Source organism: Tripterygium wilfordii, chromosome 15, assembly GCF_013401445.1.
Source record: "Tripterygium wilfordii isolate XIE 37 chromosome 15, ASM1340144v1, whole genome shotgun sequence".
NCBI lineage: Eukaryota > Viridiplantae > Streptophyta > Magnoliopsida > Celastrales > Celastraceae > Tripterygium > Tripterygium wilfordii.
In genome coordinates this window covers 12,089,323-12,110,133 of record NC_052246.1, presented here as the reverse complement: position 1 = coordinate 12,110,133, position 20,811 = coordinate 12,089,323, and the positions used below count along the sequence as shown (strand labels likewise).

General features: G+C 36.1%; 3 protein-coding genes and 1 pseudogene across 6 annotated transcripts; 2 read left to right on the top strand and 2 right to left on the bottom strand.

The window, feature by feature from the left end:
* Positions 1 to 110: 110 nt before the first annotated feature.
* On the top strand, positions 111 to 4,734 carry LOC120015943 (E3 ubiquitin-protein ligase At3g02290-like). 2 transcript variants are annotated; one of them, XM_038868466.1, is made up of 5 exons: positions 111 to 173; positions 1,067 to 1,415; positions 2,344 to 2,770; positions 3,354 to 3,463; positions 4,441 to 4,734. In XM_038868466.1, the coding sequence occupies exons 2-5, from the start codon at positions 1,296 to 1,298 to the stop codon at positions 4,465 to 4,467; spliced, it is 684 nt and encodes a 227-aa protein (XP_038724394.1). In that variant the 5' UTR covers positions 111 to 173; positions 1,067 to 1,295; the 3' UTR covers positions 4,468 to 4,734. The 2 variants fall into 2 exon arrangements, with proteins under 2 accessions (XP_038724394.1, XP_038724393.1); XM_038868465.1 differs by having other exon boundaries at positions 127 to 356.
* A 252-nt stretch (positions 4,735 to 4,986) lies between these two features.
* Positions 4,987 to 8,046, bottom strand: LOC120016963 (uncharacterized protein YwbO). 2 transcript variants are annotated; one of them, XM_038869979.1, is made up of 8 exons: positions 7,920 to 8,046; positions 6,920 to 7,076; positions 6,727 to 6,846; positions 6,585 to 6,628; positions 6,335 to 6,460; positions 5,699 to 5,783; positions 5,349 to 5,405; positions 4,987 to 5,254 (listed from the first exon to the last, which is right to left on the bottom strand). In XM_038869979.1, the coding sequence occupies exons 1-8, from the start codon at positions 7,997 to 7,999 to the stop codon at positions 5,177 to 5,179; spliced, it is 747 nt and encodes a 248-aa protein (XP_038725907.1). In that variant the 5' UTR covers positions 8,000 to 8,046; the 3' UTR covers positions 4,987 to 5,176. The 2 variants fall into 2 exon arrangements, with proteins under 2 accessions (XP_038725907.1, XP_038725908.1); XM_038869980.1 differs by having other exon boundaries at positions 6,920 to 7,083; positions 7,920 to 8,045.
* A 15-nt stretch (positions 8,047 to 8,061) lies between these two features.
* LOC120016965 lies at positions 8,062 to 12,573 on the top strand (annotated as a pseudogene).
* Positions 12,557 to 17,027, bottom strand: LOC120016962 (agamous-like MADS-box protein FUL-L). 2 transcript variants are annotated; one of them, XM_038869977.1, is made up of 7 exons: positions 16,637 to 17,027; positions 13,980 to 14,061; positions 13,711 to 13,875; positions 13,566 to 13,607; positions 13,313 to 13,354; positions 13,060 to 13,193; positions 12,557 to 12,861 (listed from the first exon to the last, which is right to left on the bottom strand). In XM_038869977.1, exons 1-7 carry the CDS (start codon positions 16,819 to 16,821, stop codon positions 12,741 to 12,743), a joined length of 771 nt encoding a protein of 256 aa, XP_038725905.1. In that variant the 5' UTR covers positions 16,822 to 17,027; the 3' UTR covers positions 12,557 to 12,740. The 2 variants fall into 2 exon arrangements, with proteins under 2 accessions (XP_038725905.1, XP_038725906.1); XM_038869978.1 differs by having other exon boundaries at positions 12,727 to 12,861; positions 12,985 to 13,193.
* Positions 17,028 to 20,811: the final 3,784 nt, after the last annotated feature.

Below are 20,811 nucleotides of genomic sequence, written 5' to 3'. Positions count from 1 at the left end.
TCAACCGAATTAATTTCTCGTTGGTTAATAAAGTTATGTTTATAGAAAAAGAAAAGAGATTGTTTGTTTGTTTTTTTTTTTTGACTTTTTATAATTTAGTGCAATTGATTCCTTCACCCACCAACAAAGCCAAAAGAGCAGACAAGACTAGGACGGGGCAGCTTCTATACCGGGTATGCATCGGCGTCGCTTTTCTCGTCGAAATTATTTTCAATCCGATTTTCCAAACAACCGGATTTCGAGCTTCTCTTTAGGTTCTTTGTCCTTCTCTCTCTCCACCTGCTCATATCAATCAAATTCCATCGTTTACCTATCTCTTTCTTTCTCTTTCTCCACTTTTTCTCAGCACTCTCCAGGTAACCACATATTCTTCTATCTTTTTCTTTTCTCGTTGTTCTTGTTCAATTATATGAACTTTTATGTAGGCCGCTGATCGATTCTCTTTCTCTGATACATGATAATTGCAAATGGGTTTTTTTTGTTTTGATGATCGATGCCTGTGTTGATTGCTTCTATTTTCGTCGGATTTAGTTTTAATAGGTTTTTAGATTTTTTAAAAGCTGATGATTTATGGTAATCTCTTTTTCTCAGATGATTTCGCCTTTGGTTGTTATATCTTGTTTCCTTTCCATTAAAAGGAACGACCCCTCACTTTCCCCTAATGATGAAGGAACTGACTTTGGGGTTTGGGGGGGGGGGGGTGGTGTGTGACTTCCATGATAAGAAGCAGCAAATTTTGGATTAAATAACCTTGCTTTGGTATCATTTTGTTAATTATTTTCTCTCATCTTTTGATCAGATAATCTTGAATGGATAACTGGTGTTGCAGCTCTATCTAATACTTTAGTTAAGGCAACTTTCTTTTCAATTGAATGTTTATGAATGCCTGTCCAAATGGATGTTTATGGGTGTGTTATTCCATTGCATTTGATTAGCTTTTGTTGCTTAATGAGTGGGCGTTAATTCATTACACAAAAAGGGTTGCTAATTTGATCCGATGACGGCTTCGTTCAACATTTTTGTGTTCAATTGTTGTCATTTTTTGTTTGCATGTTGTGTTTGACAGGTGAGAGAATAATACCCGCACGAAATAAAAGAGGGATGGTACTGGTTCGTGGAGTTGGACTTCTGCGAGCCTAGCTACCTTTCTCATTGTCTTTTGTGGTAATCCTTTATTGGTTCAAGAGAAATATTTTTCTTGATGCATATGATCAAAGCAGGGCAGTGTTGCTGGTGAGATTAAAGAATTTCTGTGGATAGACTTTTAATTGAAAGAAAGACATTGAAGTAGCATCATGGGTTCTGTTTGTTGCTGTTTGCATTTTGAGGATATTGAGGAGTACATGAATCCAAGCAGTCCAGTCTACAGGAACTGTATGTGTCTCAGATGTTTTGTTCAGAATTTTCTAAGCATGGTAAGTCTCATAGTTTCCAAGTTGTTTTTGTTGGGTTATTTTGGTTTTGATCTGAAATTTAACTTTTACCTGAAATGCAATAACACTTATAGTGACAAGTTGGGATTGTGCATAATATTTTTTGTGGGAGAGAAGAGTTGGCCTTTAACCAACCTTTTATCCGCAATATTGTATATGATTATATGGTATTGCAATTAGCTGATGATGGTGATGTTGCTCAAGGATGGTGCTATTTTTCTCCCCCTAGTAGTATGCTCTTCTATTTGGAAGTTCCAAAATGACATCGTATTCAGAATTTTGAGTGACTAAGCATAGGAGTTGCAGTTAGTATATGACTTCTTTTTGCAGATCCTTCGATGAAATCTGGGAGTGTAATGGCTTTGTGGGATTGAGTTCTCACCTTATTTATGGGATTTATTTTTGGACTCCCTAATCTAGGGTAGCTCATTTGTGCATGCAGATTGTTAGATATACTTTATTCTCAAGCTTGGGGCTATGTTGGTCTTGTTTTGTAGATCAGGGATTATATTGGCTATGGATCATTTTTGACGTAGTATATACGGGTCGAAAATTAGTTAATTTATATCCTGGAACCATTTGAAGAAAACTAGAATAGTGTTAGCATCTTTCATTATGCCATAAGGGATGCTTTTGTTAGGCAATAAAAGCTTTCAGTCCTTGCTTTCGTGGTTGGTCAAACTGCTATTGAAGACCTTCCTATACCACATGAGCAAGACTGGTTTTCCACATTGGACGCCAGCTGGGAAAAGAGATCATCTTTCTTTTCTATGCATTAAATTTGGATGTTCAAATGAATGTCGTATTATTTATATTTAGTTGTTTTTTTTGTATGTCCTTTGAGTTCAAGTATTATCTCTGACACAGATTTAACTATTTTCTTCTTCGTTTTGGTTGCCCTGTTATGCAGTACACCATTTTGTTTCGAAGAGGGGAAGTGCATTCCCTCCCTTCTTCCCTTCAGGGGAATACATCTATGACTTCTAGTGCATCACTGGACAACTCCCTCTCTGACATGTACCGCTCTCCTCCAAGGCCCTTGCCTTATGACGTCGACCCCAGATATTTCCGGTTGCCTCGTGATGGTTTGGTTTCTAGACGGGAAAAGGGTACAAGTCATTCACATGCGGAATCAGAGCCTTTAAGAAGTGGTAATGATGTGGATTCGGAATCTTTCAGTGCAGGAGACAAATGGAATGATTCCACTTGTGAAGAAGGATCCAAGGAACAGCTTTCTAGATCCTCACTGAAGTTCTCATCAGCAAAATCAACAGTTGGAAATGGGTATATTTATTCATCATCAGAAGAGGAGGATGTCTGTCCAACTTGTCTTGAAGGTATTTTGTTTTTTTCCTCCCCAAATATAGCTTTAAGTGGTTTTTCTGAAATATTTGACTGGTTGAAAATATCTTGACATGTGCCAAAACTAACGCGTGTTTTTGGCTTCAACTTAAGCAAGGAAAAAAAAAACTCTTACAGGATCAATTATCTCTGCCTAATTTGTTCTTTAGTTTGATAACTCGAATAGCCATGAATTGATTTTGACCCATCTTTTCTCGGATATGTGCATTCTCTGATAGGGATATTTCATTCTTTTAACTATTTTAGTTAGAACGTGAGAAACAATTATAGGAATTCGTTTCCCAGCCTCCTTGTAGCTCTCTGGGTTGCACCCCCTTGTGCTTTAATGTAACTTTAACCATTCAAAAAACAGAGAGTTAGTGTTGATGACAAAGGGCACCTGCTTAGGTTAGGAGACTTGTAACCCAACTTGGGAAGTTAAAACTGCGGTCTATGGCTGTGTGGTGCTTATTGCTGTCAAATGATATCTGGTGGTGCATAATAATGTAATATACTTTTTTGCAGTGCATGCTTAAAATTATGAATTGACTTAACATTAGTTTCTCTCTCCACATGCAGAATATTCTCTAGAGAACCCTAAAATAATGACAAAATGCTCTCACCACTTCCACCTTGGTTGTATTTACGAGTGGATGGAGAGAAGTGACAGTTGCCCAGTCTGTGGAAAGGTAATATTATTTTTTCTGTAATTGTTTTAATTCTGTGTATGCTTGCTTCATAATTGCTTGTCTGCTAGATTTTATTCTGGCTTATATCATCAATAAAAGGCTAAAGAAGTTGGCTCTATTAAAGCGGAGTGAGAATGCGACTTGTTTATTGATCAATGTATATGTATGATTTTTTGTTCTCTGTTGTGTTGGTGTTCATTTTACAGTCAGTAAACAAGTGTAGTCTTCCTTTCCCCCCTAAAAATAGTATTCTCTCATTGCATGGGCCGGATTGTTTGCAACTGCCTGTTTTTCACATCGTGCAATTTATGAGAAATGAAAAGAATGAATTAAAATGAGCAGCAGAACAGTTGAATCTTTTGTCTATGTTTGCTTTTTTTCTGCATGTATGGGTGAAGTGAATTTTTAACTTGATGTCAATGACTTTAAAGGCTATATTTGTTAGCTGGTGCATCTGAAACTTAGGGTTTACAATTTCATTGGAGATATGAGACATTCATGAGCTAAAAACTGCAGAAGATTTCTTCTTCAAATGATTGACTAGGCAGTAGAATAGGCTGGGAGTGGGTGGGGGCAGGTTTTTAGTTCTAATTTCACCAATTTTGTAAAAATTGGGGCATGAAGGATGTTAGTATGTAGAGGTAGTTGATAATCTCTTCCTTCAATTCTCGATACTCTGGGTGGCTTCATTTAAGTGAGAGGCTTGATGGCTGCATGTGGGAATTGTGGCCTGTTTGGCTTGGTATTTTTAGGGCATTCTCTCTGAGAAATAATGAAGCTTGCACTGTACATGTTATATCTTAGTTACTTTTCTTGTCATCTGGGAAGATTCAAGTTATATACATTCCAATTTTGCATGTTACTATTTGACAGTTTGTGGTGATATGCTTTCGGAAATTGTCAATGATGTGCGTCGTTTTTTGTTGGATAATTTTTGCTCACTTACATCACTTACATGCTTATGACATGGTCTTTAGGTGATGGTATTCGATGAAACGACTTGAGCTTCCTTGAAGGTTTTCTGTCGTGGATGAAGCCGACACAACAAGAGGAGAAAGAAATTAAAGAAGATGTGTATAGAGTACTTTGTAAATATTGAAGGTTACGAAGTGTTTTGTCATCAATGGTAAATATGAAATTGTTATGAATGCCAATTTGAATGTACTCTTCAAAATGCCATTTTCTTGCTAAGTTATCAAAATCTGGCTATGGTTGCGTCAATGTGTTATTCCTAGAAGGTGTGAATGGGATGAAAAGCAGCTTGATACTGACCGTGTCGCGGTTATCTCATCTTTTCCTTCTTTTGTCACTCTGTTTAATCTGCTGAAATTGCATTTCAGCAGATAGCTTGTGCCCAAGTATCAACTAGTCTTAACGTTAGGCGCCAGCACATACATCGACCATTGGCGCCTAACATACGTCACCTATAGACGTCCACCGTTTTTTGCCCCAACAGATACCACCTTTGAGATTTATGATCATATGCTAATTTCTTGGATCAAATCAAATGGCAAGTACATTCATTGAAAAGTTACAACAAAGCAGCCATTTTTATTTAGGGAGTAAGGTATGCATGTACAGCACATACATCATAACACAATGCAGTACAGGGGGAAAGATGCACACATCCAACAAGCACCCTCATTTATTTGCATAGGTCAGTCACCTTCTGATAGAACTAAAAAGCTAGATGATTTTGGGAGCAAGGTACCATCACTTGGTTGCCACTTCAAAAGCTCTTAGGAACACCTCGGGCGGTTGGCCACCGCTCAGCTGGTGCTTCTGATTGATCTGCAGGGAAAAAAAGGACACTTACGATGAATGGACCGGTGCATGAAACCAAATGCAATTTTTAAGTTCGAACAATTGATATCTCATGGCCTACCAAAAAATACGGCACTCCTGAAATGTGACCTGAGTACTTGTCGAGCTCTTCGTTGACCTTTCGAGGAATCATAGACAGGATGTTCAATACAATAGAAAAGATCAAAGGAATGTAAATGAAATGATCCACATAGAATTTCAACTATAATCGCTAGTTAAAAGGGCACAGCGAAAGAGAGATTTGAAATCTTCTTCTTGTATAAGAAATGGAAGTATTATATTGAGGAAACACTTGAATATTTAAAACATCATATCAAGAATTCAACTTCAGTCCATTTCAAAGCAATTTTCTATTCTCTTCCATGTTTTTTTCCCAGCAAGAGGAGCATAAATAAGTTAAGAAGAACAGACCTCCTTGACTCCATTATTGGGATCTTCAAGATATTCTGCTGCGCCTTCTATCCCAACCTTATTAGCAGATTCCAGAAGAAATTCCCTGCATTTTTGGGGAGAAAAGATGAAACCTAATTATCGGTCCTACCCTACTCCATTGTTACTCATTAGACACCTCAATGAGAAGTGATTATGTTATCATTACTTTTTTACACCCCGGGGAACATATTACCCTGGTTAGACATACAATACACTGACCAAATTTTGCATTAAGAACACATCAAGTAAATGGTCAGCCACAATATCCTTTGAACTGTCCAGGAAACCTCTAAATCTAAAAGTGATCTTGGGTGAATATGGTTAGACACAGAGCTTCAATTTTGAATATTAGACATAACATGTAAGCAGTCAAGTTGTAAAACAAGAGACCCACAATCAAGTGCTTCATCAAAATCAGGCGAGCTACCAAGCTGAAGTCCGTGGGAGGAAAAAAATCTAGCAATTCCATGAAAATGTTGGCAAACTCATTTATTGAAGGAACATAACGATAGATAAAAATTTACATGAGAAATAAGTCAATAACCAAAAATGTAGCATCAAATATGGATGAAATATATGAGCGTCAAGAGGAAGTCAGTTGAGATCCACCCTTACCGATCTCCAATGTATTTTGCCTGCGTGAAGTAACCAAGGAACAACTCTTCCACAAGATTCTGTTGCTTCTCAAGACCTTTTTGACCAGCAAAATATATAAGCCTGTGGCTGTCTAGCGTATTTCCTCTGTACAAATTCAGAACAAGATGGGTGATTTAATATTTTCATAAAAATAGCTGCTTTAGAGGTTTTTTCCTCTTGTATCATGTGGTCGACAAATAAATTTAATTTCAAAGTTCTTGAAGCTTACGTGAGTCCAGAAATGTTGTATTCTAGGCCGAGACCCCTAAACACCTGTAATTATCAAAGTTGTTGCTTTGACTTATAAAAGCCAAAAGGAAGGTAATACAATACATGACAAGCATGTAGATAGATCGGAAAACAGTATGGACCTCTGTCATCCGAGCCATGATCCCTTCCACTTCAGATCCAAACTTTGACCTATAGAACTCTAGCTTGTTAATACCTTCTTTAGGGGCAGAAGGATTGAGAAAAAATGGATGCCAGCTTATCTGCATATTAGATTCAAAGAACATAAGAGCAGGAAAAGGAGAGAGGGGAGGGGAGGGGAGGGAGAGAGAGGACCTCGAAGTCAAATCGATCCTTAGAAGCAGCTATTGCTTTGTCCAAATTTCTTTTGCCCACAAAGCACCATGGACATACAGTGTCCGAAGAGATATCAATCCGAATAAGCTTCTTTCCAGTGTCATTAATCCCTGAATGTGCCATGGGTCTTATGTGTCTGAAATCTTTTGGACAAGTAGACTATGGTCATGTTCAGATTCAATGAATCAAAAAATGTTATAAAGAGAAATAACTTATTTTTGTACGTTTTATCACATAAAAACGAGTGAAAGAGAACCACTTAGTGTATTCAACTTATTTCTTCTGTGGATTAATGTAGCCAAACGCAAACTGTTTGGGACAAGGGCTTCATGATGATGATCACATAAAAAATGAGGAGCTAATCTAAGGTTTATCAGATGAACTACGGATAGCTGCAAATGTGTCCTCTTAATCAATTGAGGGTGTCATCGAATCAACCCATATGACTCAGAAAAGCCTTTTTTTTTTCTTTCTGATTTACCAAGTGACCAGCCCCTCATTTTTCTACCCATTTCTTTCTCCCTGATCGTTCATGTTGGTTGTAAATTTGGACCAGACGGCAAGAAGCCCTCCCATAGATTAAAATATGCAAATCAAGGCTTTTAACATTACCATTTCAATCGTTCTTATTCCTACTCGTCACCCAAAGTGGCAAGTTTGCATATTAGATGAAACTGGATTCAAGCTAGGCTCAGGAAATCGACATAAACCCTTAAATCCACATGGCCCCTCATACCCCTAAGATGTCGATTCATGGAAAAATCCCCCTTTTGAAATAAGTTCCTAGATGAAATTGCAGTGCTTGATAAAAAAATCATCTAACAGTGAGATTAAGAAATGACAAATAAAAAGATATACCAGACGTATATCTTTCCGAAACAAATTGAAGCAACGAAAAAAGAAAAAACCAAGAGCTTGCCCACTACCATAATGAAAGGGCAGTAATATGCAAGGAAATACGAGATGAAGAGAAACTCACCGGGGATTACAGGTAGGTAGGAAGGTGGGGACTTTCTGAAGAGCCAAAAAACGCGTAGCCAGAGAGACTCGGTACGACATGGATTATATTGGAGACTCTATAAAGAACTTTTTTTTTTTTTTTTTTCACACCAGTTTTCAAAGTAAACGGTGTGTGGTTCAGACTTCAGAGTCCTTTGACGTTTCGGTTTTGGGGGTCAGTTATTTTGGTTCTGGTAAGTGGTAACCCGACCCGTCCGACTCCAAGGTTCCAGGAAACTGCTTCAAGCGGCAAGACAAAAATTCTCTGGAGAATTCGATTCCCACTTGCTCCTCCAATTCAGGTACGTGGTTGCTTTCTTGGATTAATTTGCTTCCATTCGCATCTCCCGAGGCACGTTGGCGGTAGGCTTAACATATCTCCGACCAATGAATCTTTCTATTTTTTGAATTCGATTTCCGGATTCTATGTTTGGCAGACGAGGATTTTAACCAAACAGTTCGAATTGAATTCAAGTCAAAATTATTTGTCGGAACATAAGTGTTTGTGATACTAATGCTGGGGTCATTTACCGGAAATTTGAATTCTTACTCTGATTTCCCTTTCCCTTTTTTTTTTTCTCAGTTGCGATATAGACATTATCTGATATCTTAGGTTGTCGCCTCCATTGTTCAAAAATTAATTATTGTAACTGGAAATTTGATATCTCCGTTTCAACCTCGTAAATAAACAAATATTGAGAGAAATTTTGATCTATCCGGTCATTTTTTGTCTCCTGTGAATGAATGAAATTTTGTGAGGAAAAATACCAAGGGGGTGTTTTCATTGCATTTGTCCATTCTTCCCGATATGGCTTTCTTATTCTTTACCAACTCATGAAGATCCATAAATTGTATTTTCAAAGAGTCTGAGTTGTAGTAAATGTTGTGCTAATATTTCACCTTTTTTTTCCATTTTCCGCTTTCCACTGCAAAAGATATATCAGGCTGAAGCTTATTAGGCCAGGAAGCTTTCTAACTCTTTTGCAAAGATCTTATCATTTGCTTGGTGAGGATTTTGCAACTTTGTCCGTTTTTCAGATTATGTTTGCCCGAGATGTGCAATCTATTACTCCATGAGTCCACTCAGAGTAGAATCAGTAAATTGATTTCAATTGCAAGTGCTACCTATATCCTCTTTTTTCAATATGAATAACAATTATGTTGTAGCTTGTAATGTAATAATATCATACTAATTGCAGCTATTTTATTATTTCTTCAATTCTAATCTTAGTCACAAATCTCCACTTCAATTGAAGGAAGTCATCTTGCCGGGGTGTATTGAGTTTATTGATGTATGTTGTACCTTCAGTCTGGAGAATCACATTTATTATTAGTGACGTTGATCGCTTCACTCTCATTTTAAATCATTTAGTGAAACCCAACGTTCACTTGTTACACATTATCTGCCAAGTTTCTTGTGGGGCGGCTCATGTGGTGGCTTTATCAGAGGATGGCTTACTACAAGCTTGGGGTAGGTTATTTTGAACCACAGCTTTTTGTGTACTGCACTGTTGATTTTTTTTGTGTGCCTGTTATTGTTCTACTAATTCTGGTAGTTATGTGCCATTGATTCAGCATATATTATGTTAACTATATGAAAACTTCACTTGCATTAAAAAAACTATATGAAACTTAACTATTCATTCTTGTTTCTTGTTGCCTATTAATTAGTATTTTGATTGCTGCTTTGTGATCTAGGCCACAATGAATATGATCAACTTGGGAGAGGTGTTACTTGTCAAGGTCTACAGGGGGCTTGTGTAATAAATTCTTACTCAAAATTTCTTGATGAAGCTCCTGAGCTTGTGAAGATTGTGAAGGTGTCATGCGGGGAATACCACTCAGCTGCCATATCCGAAAAAGGCGAGGTGTAAGTTATCTGAAGGACGTCATGGAGATAATTTCTGCATTTAAACTAGCGAATTGTGGTTATCTGCATGACACAAGGCATTCTGTTTGAAGGTTAGGAATTCGTCATTTGGGACCTTGCCTCTAGTCAGGGGACAGAACGCGATGGAAATGGGATCATTTTGATATGCAAGTCTTTTTCCTCTTAGTTTGGTTGTTCCATGATAAATATAAGTTTATTTTCCACATTTGAGTTATTAGCTTCATTTTTTTTATGAAGTTATTCATGCCATTTGTACATGCATTTGCCAGTTACGTTATTGTTCTCAGTTACTTCTATGGTTCTTTCTGGTTATGGTGAAGTAGTAGTATTTTATTCATTATTGATGGTTGCTAGTACCAACTCTTATGATGCGTGTTGTCAATTTTTACTTTAAAGCACATATGAGCTACATACAAGGATGTCATCCACACTGGTGTTCCTGTTGTTAATTGATTAATGGAATTGCACACTGGTCTCATTCTGGAGTTGATATCTATGGTTCTTGGTTTGGTTTCTGCTTAGGCTCTGTGATCTTTGTTGTCTTTGCATAAAATTGCTGTATTTTTTATCTCGTTTGGCTGGGGAAAATTCACACACAGAGTTTGGTATTGAACATGCAATAGTCCTTGTTCAATGCAAAAACTTGCAGATAACCATATCTTTGCCCCAATACAGAGTGGCACCTTTATATGAGCCTAAGCATTGGATGTCATGTGTTAGTCAATATTTAAATATGAAGGTTTGAATTGAGATTTTATACTGGCTTCTGTGATGATTTGCTGACAATAGAATAGTATGATAAGATATAATCTTTTTTTTTCATGATAATGACTATTATTGTAAGTATATCTACATATTATTTCTTTCACTGATGATTGTTCTCTTTGGACCTCACAGCTTTACATGGGGTCTAGGGACTTTGTGTCAACTAGGGCATTGTTCCCTTCAGTATGGCAATAAAGAGTTAGTACCTAGGCGAGTGGTGGCTCTTGATGGAATATTCATTAAGGATGTTGCTTGTGGTGGTGTGCACACATGCGCTGTGACTCGAAAGGGAGCTCTTTACGCTTGGAGTTGGGGTGGCAGTCAAGCCGGGCAGTTGGGCCTTGGCCCCCAGTTTGGAATCTTTTCTTGCATACCTAATAAATCTGAATTATATCTTAGAAATATTCCTGTTTTGGTTGTCCCAACTGGTGTTGAACTTGTTGCTTGTGGACATTCTCACACCCTTATTTGTTTAAGGGATGGAAGAAATGAAGAATACAAGGATGGGGTTACAACAATTACGAACAGGCAGCTAATGAGAAATCTACATATGCTTGGTATCCATCACCGATTGATTGCTATGGTGGAGTGAGGCCATTTAAAAAGTTAGTGTACGTGGAATAATATATTTCTGGAGTTTGATTGAAAGATAATGTTCCAGGTGTGTTGGGGAAGTGCGAAAACTAGCAGCTGGTGGTGGGCATTCAGCAGTGCTCACTGATGCATGTTCCTTGAAAGAGTTGTGTGAGTTTAGGCTTGCTGATAGCGTTACGCTTTTGAATGCTTCTACCATTGAAGATGTTGCAACAGGAACGGGTCAGATGCTTTAGCACACCTTTGTGAAAGACTGAGGTATTCATCTCTTATATGGCAGATAAAGTTCTTATCCAAACTGTTACTGTTCTTACCTTCTGAATTTTGAGAAAATGTGTTGTCTCATTCCTTTTTGCGCTTATATGTTATCAATTATCATCACTAGTGTAGGCTATTAGTGAGAACATGGGTGGCATAAATTTCTTGAAGGAAGCCATTGCCCCATAATACCTTGTGCATTACGAATCTATCTAATAGCCCTGAAAACATATAGTTAATTAGAAAAGCCAACTAGTACAGGTTTCCGTCATCATTAAACCCAACTCAAATCGGTACAGGAGAAATTCCATTTAGCGATTCTTAAAACTGTGACTTTTTTGTATATATTTTTGATAGATGGCTATTTGAACACAAAGATTATTCTCTCCCAATATTTTCTGAAGACGTTATCAAGCTGTTTTGTCTCAAATTGTACCCTATCATATTGTTCTATATCCAAGATGCTACAGCGATTAACGTTTTGCAGGGAGCATCTGCTCAATGGCGGAGGCTTTGATGATGAAGATGATGATGACAATGGTGGAAAGTAGGGTTGAAAATGGGCCGGGCCGCCCGCGGGCAGCTCACGGGCGGCCCTGTGTAGGCTCGGCCCGAGCTCAGCCCGTAAGAAAAAGGGGCCGAGCTCGGGCCTAATGGGAGGCTCCTTTGATATTTAGGGCCAAGCCCGAGCTTGGAGAAGGCCGGCCCGTAGGCTCTCGGGCCTGTATATATATACACATATGTATATCTATAAATCAGCCCAAATAGATTTCCCATTGTTTAAGCCCATTCAAGAAGCCCTAATTCCCTAAATCCATAATCTCCTTTCCACTGGAAAGAACTGAAGATGAAATGTCTCTGTAAGTAACTGCTAAAGCAGTTCAATAGGTGTACTTCCTTGAGGTCCCTTTTATTACCTCTTTGATTACACCCTCTATATGACTTTGATTTAAGGCTTAATACCTATTCACTTAGTCATTTAGAGGATGAAGGGCAACCCTTGTATAAATTTCCCAAAATAGCCAGAATTCTGAATGAAAAACCATCTGCTTATGATGAACTTGTATTACTGTCCCCTTGATATTTATAAATATAAACTCGATCGATGGTTGGAATCGAATAAAAATTTGTAGAGAGAGATTCTGCAGTGATTCATATATACATCAATTACATTTTATGCAGGCACAGTTAAACCAATAGAGTAGTGATTTTGCAGTAGTTACATCAAATGATATCTGTTTACTTCAATATTTCAAGAGCTCAAATAACTAGTCAAGTGGTGGAAACGGAGGTTTAGTCCTCTAATCCGTTCACATGACGAATCATCCATGGTGGCATGAGGGTACTGGAACTTGAAGGTTGAGTTTGATGAGCTCTGGTATATTCACCGACTCCTCCGTCCTGGAAAGTGCGACTGCAACATTTTTAAGTTACGTGTGTTAGTCAATTTGCCAATCTTAGGGAGTCCTAAATAGAGCACAAAATGTTTTATGTGATGCAAACTTCCAAGCTTATCAGGTGTTCGATGAAATGTGACCTTCAACTTCTGTTGTGGAGTCATTATGTTCTGGCTTCACTCTTTTATATTGTAAGAGAAGGATAGAGCGGATACCCAATGGTTAAAGCAGGAAACGGCAGTTGTGGTGGTGGCGGCGGCAGGATAAAGGCCGACGAGTTTTGGGCAAGGTTTTGCTGCCCCCGCTGTGCATGCTCATTCAGTGTCTTCTCCTTCTCCTTCTCCTGGAGCTATATTTTGTATCCCAAAAAAAGATTGGTAGTGTTAGATGCTGATAGACGATCAAAGTGATGCAATGTGTTCTATGTCATGAGGAGTAATTGGAATCAAACTTGGGATTTTCATTTACCTTCTTTGCTAGCAAGCTGTTCTGCTCCTGCAGTGCCTTTTGCTGTAACAGAGGTTACAGAGCTAGAGTTTCAGGTAGCAGAAAAAACACCCAAAAAAATAAAATTCCACAGGTAAACAACTCTCGCACAATGATCCCCCAGTAGACATGAGCGGAGTCGGATATAGACAAGATGTACAAAGATGTTTTCTCCACGTAATGTAGTGAGATTGTTTTCAGGAATTGAAATATTATAAAATAAAAAAAATCTGACCTTTTTCTGCAGCTCTGAGACAGAATTATGCATGAGTTGGTTCTGCAAAATCAATGCCAAAGTTGTCACACATAATGAATTAACTAAGTACAATGCTGCAGCTTCAGAATATATATATATAAGCAAATTAAGTAATCAAGCTCACCTTCCTTACTCGAACACGCTTAAGGGCAGTATCAATCTGGTGCTCCAAACGTTGGAGCTCTCTGAAGCTCAAGGGATCAAGCTCTTGCCCAGTGAAGTGCCTTATGTTTCTTTGCAAGACTTCAAGCCTACTCATGAGCTTGGGATACTCAGCAGGCCAGATATCCTTAATTTTTTTTAAAAAAATAAACAATATTGTTTAATCACATAATTAGTTGATCACTTGGAGGTAAATTAAACAAGAAAGTATAATTAATTAAGGTTAATTACCTGTGGTTCAGAAGCACCTCCAGTCCTGAAATGCTGTTCTGAGTACGAATATCGCTCATATTTTTCTAGGATATTTTCCATGCTGATTCAAATTAAGAACAAGCAATCATATACATACATATATATATATACACACACACATATTCCAAGTCTTTAATAACATCAATGAAGATGATCGCATTGATCAAAGAACATATGCCACAGAAGAATGAATATCAAAAGAAACAAATTAATCATTGCATGGATCCTAGCTAATTATATATGCATGCTCAACTTTAATTTGTTAGCATTTCCAATATTCTACAACCATATACTCTATTGAAGAAAAAGAAAACATGAAATGTGTGCGAGTATAATTTGCTACCGTAATTTTTTTTTTATATCCAAGAATGGCATTATGCAAGTATGTCTTTTGGACATCCGATTTAGATCTAACTTGAATTGTCAGGCCTTGCACATACGTAGCCACAAGCGTATTGTTCACAGTAGTCAAGATCTTCCGACTCCATATGATTTGGCCTAGAGAGATTCACCGTTATACTATCATCCAAGTGGTTAGTAATATATATCATCTAACCAAGGAAACCTGCAGGCTAATCAATTAGCCACTGGAAGACTATATATATCAACAATTACAACTACACTCTATTGGTAAGAATTGGAGGGCTCCTAATCTATATTGAGAATGACCACCAAGCACAGTGAGTTAATACACATTTTGAAGTTCACTGGTCTTTAGGACTTCAACAATTAATAATATCATTGATCTTATACTCAAAATTATTAATTTATTTGTCTTTCGCGACATGCATACAACAAGATCAAATGGAAGAAATTTAGACAATATGATTGGTCTCCCCATTACCTTGGATTATTACTTATTAATCTTGGAAATCATGATGTCAAAAGAGCAAATAAAAACTTCTTATATTTATCTAGCTATAACAAGTTTTATCTCTACTTTTTTTTTTTAAACCACACAAATTTGCCCTTTAAACGTTGATATGGGCCTAAACTCATATGTACGTAGCGCCCACGCAGAGTAATTTCTCATCTGACCACAGGGTAAGTTGGGTCAAAGCACAACACGCATGACCATAAGAGTATTGCTCTTTGTGAGAATTAAATTGAGGATTTCTCCAATTCATACGATTTGACCCCGTACAAATTCACCACTAGACTATCACCTAAGTGCGAGTTCTCTACTTTTTGATTCAAACATACAAGTTTAACTCAAGAAATACTATAAGTATCCCACATCGAAATATGTAGGGATTGATTCCTTATTTTTTAGGACAAACCCACCCCTAACATTACAACAAGACATTTTTCTAGGCTTGAGTGAGTTGGGCCTAAGGAGAAATAACGTCGTGCCAACCCGATGTATCTATGGGAACCGGACAACTCAAAGCGGATAATATTATTAGTGTGTATGGGGTGTGGATTTACAACAAACACCACTAGAACATAGTAAAATTGGTTCAATGGTTGTCTCTTTTGTCATAAATCATGTCCCTTAAATGCAGGATTTGAAACCCATCATTCTTAAAGAAAAAAAAAAATTGACAATGAAAAGAAATTCTCCAAACAGCTAACATATATATATATATATATATATAGACACACACACACACACTAAAGAGCAGAAAAATCTTTCAGTGATATCTAAAGATTGACTCTAAATCTAATAACTGAGAAATTAATCTATTTTCCAAGATAGAGATAGAAGTTATTAAATTCTTGAACCGCATAGATTTCCTCCTAGGGACTACGTATCCTAGGTTTCTTACGTACACCAAGCCCCATGGACACAGAGCTCAAGGAGACTTGACTTGTGTTGAGGTGGTTCAATCTGGCTAAGACACGTTTCGCACACCCCATCAAAAAAGCAACGAAACACTGCTACTTCTGTGTACTATGTTTTTCACTGAATACATAAGTTGGTGATGAAAGTTGAAAACTAGTACTATTACAGTTGCATGGACATGGTGTGTGGATTTGAATTAAAGGTGCATAGGACTTCGACAGAGAGGAAATATATCTTCTTATCCTGACTTCAAAAGTACTAATTTATCATCTTCTTCTTATATACATATATATGTATATGTATATATATATAATGAACTTTCACTTCTACAAACCTAGAGGCTAGAATAGAAAGCCTGCTGAAATGAAACCACAAATAGAAGTAACAATATAAAAAAAGAAAGGCACTTAGGCACAGAACAAACAAAAAAAGATATCATTTATACATACATGCATATATATATATAGCCTAAGCTACAAAATTGAGGAAAGAAAACTGTTGTTATACAAAGAAAATAAACAAACAAGAAATACATAGTATACATCAAAATGAAGACAATATTTGAGTAAAGGAAAAATAAAAATAAAAATAAAAAATTGTAATGCATTGGAGTCCATATAGGAAAATCATGAAGAATATATATATATATATATATATATATATATATATATATATATATATATATATTTGGATCCATATAACCTCATGAGAAAAATTAAAATCACATGAACAAATGAAATTATAATATATAACATGCAATAAAACAGTTACTAATTAAAAAGAGATGATTGAAGTACTGAATTAGCTAGCTAGGAAGGTCAAGTATAAATTAAAGAAAGAAAGAAAGAACCTTGAATCTGAAGAGAACTCAAAGAGCTTCCCTTTGTTGGAGAAGACAATCAAGGCAACATCAGCATCACACAAGACAGAGATCTCATGAGCTTTCTTCAGCAAACCAGTCCTCCTCTTGGAGAAAGTCACTTGCCTATTAATCTTGTTCTCGATCCGCCTCAGCTGAACCCTACCTCTCCCCATTCTTCACCACAATCAACAACCCTCAATAAACCCTAGATTCGGCGTCCATTAAATTAAGTTTTCAAAGAAAACAAACCATACCCAGAAGAGAAAATTTCCCCCTTTTTCCCCTAAATGAGTGTGTTATGGATATATAGAATAGTGGGTAGGTTTCTACTTTTGTGTATTTTGTGGATATGGAACAAGAAAAGATAATGTGTGTGTGTGTGTGTATGGGAATAAAAAGAAATGGGAGACACTAGAGAGCAAGTCCGTGTTTATACGGAATTTGGTTTTCTTGTTTTGGGGGGGTGGTATTGGGAAACAGGAGTGGTATTTTGGGGGAAATGTGCTGTCGAGCTATGATTGGTTAGAGGGGTGCACGATCGTTACTGTCTAAATCTGAGCCACAGATTTTGGTTAGAGAGGGAGACAGTCCGTACGTGGTCTTTTCAGCGATTGATAGATAGAGATAGCTAGCGACTCATGTTTTGTCTTTGCCTTTCTTTGTATGTATTGTATTGTGTCGTGTTGTCATGGTGACGGCGCTTGATGACGCTGAGAGCAAATACAAATGGTTGAATGTTATTGGGGACAATAAAATATAATGGGTGACAGTATTTTGTTGAGATGGTTGGAAATGAGAATAAAACGTTATATGTGTTAATATAATAGTGTAAATTTACGGACGTGATTTTTGATGTAATATAGTGGGTTCAATATTGATTTTTAGTGTAGTTGTGAGTGTGGTTTAAGAGGGGTTCATATTTGGAGCCAATATAGGGGCCAACCATATCTTATGCATTCATGCTTGACCCAATAAAATAAGGACACTAAATTTACACCATTGAAAACTTTTTTTTTACATGGTCATTAAACAAACTAACAAACACCATCCATGGACTATTAAAAAGCAATCATTTTGATTGCTCTAATTCCTTCTATTTTGTGCTTCAACTTTTTTTTTCTTTTTTGCCCCTATTAGGGCAAAATAAAATCACCTTGATTTACCCAAGTGAGAGGAAATTAGCACATAATACTAATAGAATAGGAGTGTGATAAGATATGGTGGATATCTACAAAATAACGTTATCTTACTGCTGGAAGAAGGTGTAGGGTAGTCGAGTTGGCTGATGATGAATTCTTCTGACTCTAATATTCAAGTTCAACTTTGACATTAAAACTATGTAATTTACAAAAAAAAATAGGAAGAGTGGGATGGAGTATTCAAAATTTACAACTTATGCTAATTTTGTACAAAGTCCACAACTCACAGATATGAAGGTCGTGTATCTATCAATTAAATTCATAAATTAACAACCCTAACTCGAGAGGAACACCAAAATCCATTCCTCATTGCAGAACTTAAACAAAGCAAGACAATTAGTTTATCTCTAATAACTTTACTATGTATTTTTTTTTCTTTCTATATTCACTTTGGTTCCAACTGTAAATTGAACGACAATCACGTTGCATGTAAGGGATCACCCACCCATTAGGTGGTGCATTCGAACTTCGAATCATACCCCCTCCCCAAACCCCTGTTTTAAAAAAAAAAATTTGTATGTTATCACCCAAGCAATAGCATTACTATATATATACATAGTTTTTTTTTATAGATTATTAAAAGGAAAATATTTTTTTCTTTTTGGCATTGCAATATATAAATGTCTAAATTATAATATTAATTATCTTAACCATATATAAGGACATATAAACATTTTTTCCATAACAATTAATTTTTTTTATAGATTATTTAAAATGCATTAAAAAATGTGCATGCTTGAAAGCTTTCAAGCTAATCGAATCCATCTATATATATAAGACAATGATGTTTAGGGTTCGGCATGCATTTGATCAGATTTAGGTTTTCGATTCATATTCTACTTTAATTTTCAACTGTAGGGTTGTTTGAACTTATAATTATATAAATAAAGATTATGTTTTTGTGGTCCATTCTTTGATTAATTAGGATTAATAAAACAATATCCAAGTTGGTTACTGGGATTATCCTTAATGACCAATCTATATATATACCTTTACTTTAGACTTTTATGTGATAATTCCTCTATATATATATTTACCTTTCTTCTCCTAAAATCAAATACTCCTGGGGACCATAGTGAACAACTAGTAGCACATTAGACTATAATAGATAATTAATCACCTCGTACATACCCTTCCAAATATCTTAATAACATTGGGGACCATTATATATACATAATCAATCTAGCTAGCTAGTCAGAAATTTCAAAATTAATTATTCAAAAGAATGTAGATAATTTTGAGTTTAGCGAGGAAAATATGACATTTTTCATCGAAAATAGTGTATTTGACACTAATTGATTTCCTGGAGGACATACTTCTTGAAAATACGTTGAACGTTCAAAACTCTGATCCCATCACACTGTGCCAGTCAAAAAGGGTTTCATTTGCCATTGTAACTAATAGGACCAACAGCTTAGATCCAATAACCCTAATTGAATTATTAAATCTATAGGACACATAAATTTGAGCAATTCCTTGCCGAAAACTTTTTTTTTTCCTCATTATAAAGTTTATTAATATTTTAGCTTTTTTGTTCTTTGAGCAATCTCTAAGAGACTAATTAATTTAACGATTGAAGAGGTATTGTGAGAACTTATATTATTCTTCCTGCTTTGTACTCTCTTTAAAGGGATCCTTTCGTATCCAAGAGGCATAAGTATATATTATATATATGTTCATATTCTTTTTTCTCTTTTCTTTTTTCATGATAAAGACCCATCGAAGAGTGGACTCACCCCAGAACCCTCCTGCATGATAAATTCTGGAGACAATAGTATGCCCAATACATATTTCTATTCAGTCATGAATATAATCACAATCATGGAATTGAATCCAAGTACGTAAGTCTAACTCACTCATATCACGATTTGCCCCTGCCACCCAGACTATTCCACGGGTGATCGACTATATTGCTCATATTCATATATGGATTAATTACACTAATAATTTAAAAAAAGTATTAAAAAATTACACAAATAATTGTACGAAGGATATCTATATAAAGAAACGCTTTAATCTTCAACACTAAATTAAAGCAGGATTCCCTACCACCAATTAAGTGATGTGAAAGTAAGGAGGATATTTCTTTTACAAAATAATATATTTTTTTAAAATGAGGAAGATTCTCTCAGCATTTTACTAGTACATATTATTGTCACTTTGTCATTAATAATTTTATTTGGGAGGTTATAGGCACATATGTTATTTTATTTAATTCATAAAAAGAAATGTTAATAGATAATATACCAAGATCAGAAACATCTATCAACCATTTGTTATTCCACCAATTTGGTGGCACGAGTGCCTGCTATGGCCTCCAGTTCTGTTTCCCTTCAGTTGGGTTTTGGAATATATTATTGGTCACCCACTTTTCCAAAAATAAATAAATAAATAATTCCATATGTAGTTTGTTTTCAAAAAGTACTGCAATACGTACCTAGCTAGTTACCTATACAATTGTACCATTTTAAAGCTTTTGCGTTTTCATTAAAATAGTTAGACACCTATTCTACATTTTGTGTTTCCGTATATATTGGAAAGTTATCGGAAGTTCATGAGTTCAATTCATATTGAGAGCAATACTTTTATGGCCACTTGTTGGGTTTTTGGATTAACTTACTATGTCATTAGGTGAAAAGCTATGTGCCCGAGGGTCTAAAGATCTGAGTTTAAACTCATATCGAATGTTCAAATGATATTGTATGATGTCATTATCTGTTACCAAAAAGTGGAATGCTAGGGGGAATTTCATATAAAAAGGGGTACAAGTAGACTTCTCACCAATATTGTTTTCGAATTAGTTGTGCAAAATATTTTATTTTTGGTAAAGAAGTGGACCTTATATTAATTAATTAGGTGCTGCTTCATCAAATACACTATGCATGGGTGGTAACCTAGCTAGTTGTCCTTTCTTATGGTAATAAAAATTGCTCCAAACAAGAAAGATTTCATTTTAACAAAAAA

Bases quoted from the DNA above. Each gene is read 5' to 3' on its own strand.
- LOC120015943 (XM_038868466.1), top strand. From the start codon at position 1,296: ATGGGTTCTGTTTGTTGCTGTTTGCATTTTGAGGATATTGAGGAGTAC. The intron at 1,416-2,343 runs GTAAGTCTCATA...CCTGTTATGCAG, and splicing joins TTCAGAATTTTCTAAGCATG to TACACCATTTTGTTTCGAAG. The intron at 2,771-3,353 runs GTATTTTGTTTT...CTCCACATGCAG, and splicing joins CTGTCCAACTTGTCTTGAAG to AATATTCTCTAGAGAACCCT.
- LOC120016963 (XM_038869979.1), bottom strand. From the start codon at position 7,999: ATGTCGTACCGAGTCTCTCTGGCTACGCGTTTTTTGGCTCTTCAGAAA. The intron at 6,629-6,726 runs GTCCATACTGTT...TGATAATTACAG, and splicing joins TCATGGCTCGGATGACAGAG to GTGTTTAGGGGTCTCGGCCT. The intron at 6,461-6,584 runs GTAAGCTTCAAG...GAATTTGTACAG, and splicing joins TACAACATTTCTGGACTCAC to AGGAAATACGCTAGACAGCC.
- LOC120016962 (XM_038869977.1), bottom strand. From the start codon at position 16,821: ATGGGGAGAGGTAGGGTTCAGCTGAGGCGGATCGAGAACAAGATTAAT. The intron at 13,608-13,710 runs GTGAGCTTGATT...TTGATTTTGCAG, and splicing joins AGCGTGTTCGAGTAAGGAAG to AACCAACTCATGCATAATTC. The intron at 12,862-13,059 runs GTATCCGCTCTA...AAAATGTTGCAG, and splicing joins TTTCCTGCTTTAACCATTGG to TCGCACTTTCCAGGACGGAG.